General features: G+C 42.5%; 1 protein-coding gene across 1 annotated transcript in view; it reads right to left on the reverse strand.

Moving 5' to 3' along the window:
• Window positions 1-3,686, reverse strand: part of EI24 (etoposide induced 2.4) — a 14,971-nt gene extending 11,285 nt beyond the window's left edge. The window contains exons 1-2 of the mRNA XM_012001288.1: window positions 3,553-3,686; window positions 953-1,063 (exon numbers count right to left, since the gene is read on the reverse strand). Of these exons, the coding sequence (XP_011856678.1) occupies window positions 953-994 (42 nt within the window). The 5' untranslated portion in view covers window positions 995-1,063; window positions 3,553-3,686. The remainder of the gene's footprint in view (window positions 1-952; window positions 1,064-3,552) is intronic.
• Between the last annotated feature and the right edge of the window lie 139 nt (window positions 3,687-3,825).

Consider the following 3,825-nt stretch of genomic DNA (forward strand, 5'->3'; position numbering starts at 1 on the left):
GTCCTCCCTCCTTGGTCTCCCAAAGTGCTGAGATTACAGGTGTCAGCCACTTCCCCGGGCCATAAAGGTAACCTTTTAAACTCTCTCACTAAAGAATGAACCTCCCCACTCCAAGAATTGGCCTCTCTCATGCTAGTGGATATATAAGAGGGGGTTACAACTGGGACATTATTAGGCTTCAGACATACATTAAAAGTAGCAGACTTTTGTGCTATTGGTAATTTGGATGACTGGGTCCTAACCAGATCTTTACAGGGCATTTTCCTAGAGTATCCCCCTCACCTGCGCAGTTTGTAGAATGGGGAGAAAAAAGGTTCCAGCTGAGTGAGTGGCTCACGCCTTTAATCCCAGCACTTTGGGAGGACAAGGCGGGCGGATCACTTGAGCCCAGGAGTTTGGGACCAGCCTGGGCAACATGCCAAAACCCCATCTCTACTTTAAAAATTTTTTAAATATACAAAAAATTTGGGGGAAAAAAAAAAAAGTTCTCTAATTTAAATTTGAATTAATTAGTTCAGGTGATAGTACTGTATCAATGTTCATTTCTTAGTTTCGGCAAATGTACCACGGTTATATGTTAACATTAAGGGAAGCTGATGAAGGATATACAGGAACTCTCTGTACTACCTTATAACGTTTCTGTGAATCTAAACACATTCCAAAATAAAAAGTTTAAAAAAAAAAAAAAAAAAGCTCTGAAGCCAAGGTGACCAGGGTTCCAACCCAATACTGAAGACATCCACTGAGGAGGTCTTCCAAGCACCTGCAAGAGTGTCTACAAGATGTAGAACAATACCTGTCTCTGAGTAGTGTGGTCTAGAATAATAACCTGTATGTAAAGAGCCCAAGAAATATGATAAAAGTTCCAAAAACCCTACAGGATTTCCTAGATGGTTCCTTCAGCAAAATAAAAAGGCCAAGAGATGAATTCCTATAAACAAGATGTACTCACTCTGGCAAGGTCCTGGAGAAAGGTTTTGACACTGTCAGCCATTCTTCACCACCAAACTATCAACTACACAGAGGAGAGAGAAGTGTCCCCAAATCTCTCATCATGAAGGATCTGGAAACAGATGGAACATAATGGGGGCAAAATATTTATTTTAAAGATAAGTTACTTCCTGCACATTTCCACATGATGACCTCACATACTTGTAGCTCTATGGAGTGAATCAAGTGAAGCTATTCGTGTACAGCTGAAACCTAAAATTCCTAATTTTTTTCTAAACCACTCACCACCCTTTCATTTTTACAAGCGGTTTTACAGTTTACACCGTTTCATTTTTACATTTTACATTTTTACAATGTGCTCTTGACCAGTAACCTCTGAACCTCAATGCCCCTAACTATCCCTCCTACACATTCTAAGCACTTTTGAGGGTTTGGAGATGGATGATAATTACATTTCAGTATCTTAAGCAATTTTTATGTTTGCTGGATACCTTCAAATACTTGAATGAAAATACAAGAGTAAGATAAAAGTTCTTACAAACATTACTACATACGTGCTTCAGTCATACAGAGCCCTCGGGCACACAGTAAGGTTTAAGGTATGACATGAAATTGGCTACCAAAACCTCCAAATAGGTCTTTAATGGTCTTTTTGTTTTGTTTTAGTTTGGTTTTGAGACAGTCTCGCTCTTGTTGCCCAGGCTGAAGTGCAACACTCGGCTCGGTTCACTGCGACTTCCACCTCTTGGGTTCAAGAGATTCTCTTGCCTCAGCCTTCCGAGTAGCTGAGATTACAGGCACCTGCCACTACGTTTGGTTAATTTTTTGTATTTTTAGTAGAGATGGGGTTTCACCATGTTGGCCAGGCTGATCTCGAACTCCTGATCTCAGGTGATCCACCCATCTCAGCCTCCCAAAGTGCTAGGATTACAGGCATGAGTCACCACGCCCAGCTGGTCTTTTCTATGTTTTCTAATTTTAAATATATACAGATATAATTTTAATAAACATGCAATAAATAGTGGAATTTAAACTAGGCCTCAAAAAAGTTCATATGTATAAACAGTCTTTAAAACAGTAAGGCTTTCCCATTTTATTTCTCAGGTGAATGGGGTATCTAGTTTCAAAAATTAAGAACTTGAGAGTTCATGTGTATAAATTTAATATACTATTCTCTCATTTCATCTATGGTGACTTCTAAGATGAATAGAAAACCCACTTTCATGCATTTTTTAAGAACTTGATATTCTAAAGTTCTCAACACTCACTAAACCAAGTTGCAGTATTCTCAGTTTAAGAGGTATGACCATAATACAAAGACAGAATTTCACAAGCAGCTTGTACAAACCTTAAATTTCAAAATAGAAGCACACTTTCCCCGACCTTTAACCACTTCACCAAACTGCTCCTCATTGACCCAACTGGACTAATGCCATTCAGAACTGGAAGAGCAGGGGATATGGCTGTAGGAAGGCAATTTGCCCAACACTGTATATACCCTCTGCTCCTTAGGTCAAATCCTATACAGATGGGCTCACTTCGGAAAGAAGTCTCTAGAGTGAGAAACTTCTGTTAATACTCCCACTATTCCCTCCTGAAAACAAAGACCTCAGAGTTCCAATCGCCGAGGTACAGCCATACAGACGTGTTCTCAGGGTTGAGGTGAGGGCGGCTGAGCTAGACGACTAGCAAATGCTCAGTGATATGCACGACACTAGTTTGTAAAGACTCACAGATCCACTCCCTTAACCTGCCACTTGCTCATCTGGAAATTAAGGGTACTAAACTTCTTCATAGGTTTCTTGCATCTAATAGGGCACAACAGCATAAAAACACTTAAAATTCTATATAAACACAACCCCACTAAAGTGAGCCAGCTGGGAGGTTTAGGGAAGCCCATTACTTGGCTTGCATTTCTCACAGGGTACTGACAGGGAACCTGAAACATTCTGCCTCAGTCCACAACAGCTGTGTCATTTGATCCCTGACCAGCTAACACCTGGTTTCTGCATGTACCAAGTGGCAGGACACCTCCTGACTAAGAGTGGCCTATGAAGGGTAAATCACTTCACTTTTATACTTAGATCCTAACATTCTTCCTACAGGAATATTTGGTGAATCACCCAGTCTAACAAAAAGTGAGACATGGGGAAAAATAACTTGCCACAATTTGAGATCACACACAGAGACTGAATGACACAGGGGGAATCCTACAGCTGAGCTAGACAGATGAAGATGAATCTGGTTCATTTAACAGGTGAGAGAACCGAGTCTCAGGAATTAAATGACTTGCCCAGACTGACAGCAAATGAATGGTAGCTACAGTGAACCTCAGAACCCGGTGTCCTAATGTTACCTCGGTCGACTTGTTTTTAAGCTTTGCAATTTTTTTTTTTTTTTTAACACGAGCATCCCATGGACAAATAACCTCTCAAACCTGGAAATACAAATGACATTAAATTCCTAACACTCATTAAAAGCTAATAAGCATCTGTTGAGGCACAGTCCTGCACTTTTATTTGTAAGTCACTAAACCCAAGTCTCGGCAAGCAGGAAGCTGTCGCAGCCCACTCCAGGTACAGGGAAGGTAAACATCCTCACTTCCCACGGGGCTCCACGGGCTGCCTCTGAGTCCACGGGTCCATTCGGGCCCATCTCCCCACAGCTCCTAGGCAATTCGGCTGAAAACTGGTCTCCCTCCTTAGGCACAACTGTGCACGAGGTGCGGACCACGCACACCTCCGGTCACACAAGGAGCTAAAGATAGCCGCGCCCCACCTGGAGCAGCCTCGCCCGGGGATGTGCCTGGTCCCGTCCCGCTCCCTCCGGCCCCTTCCCGCAAGGGGTCCTCGCGGGTAGCCCCACCAACCCACG

Source organism: Mandrillus leucophaeus, unplaced genomic scaffold, assembly GCF_000951045.1.
Source record: "Mandrillus leucophaeus isolate KB7577 unplaced genomic scaffold, Mleu.le_1.0 Scaffold656, whole genome shotgun sequence".
Classification (NCBI taxonomy): domain Eukaryota; kingdom Metazoa; phylum Chordata; class Mammalia; order Primates; family Cercopithecidae; genus Mandrillus; species Mandrillus leucophaeus.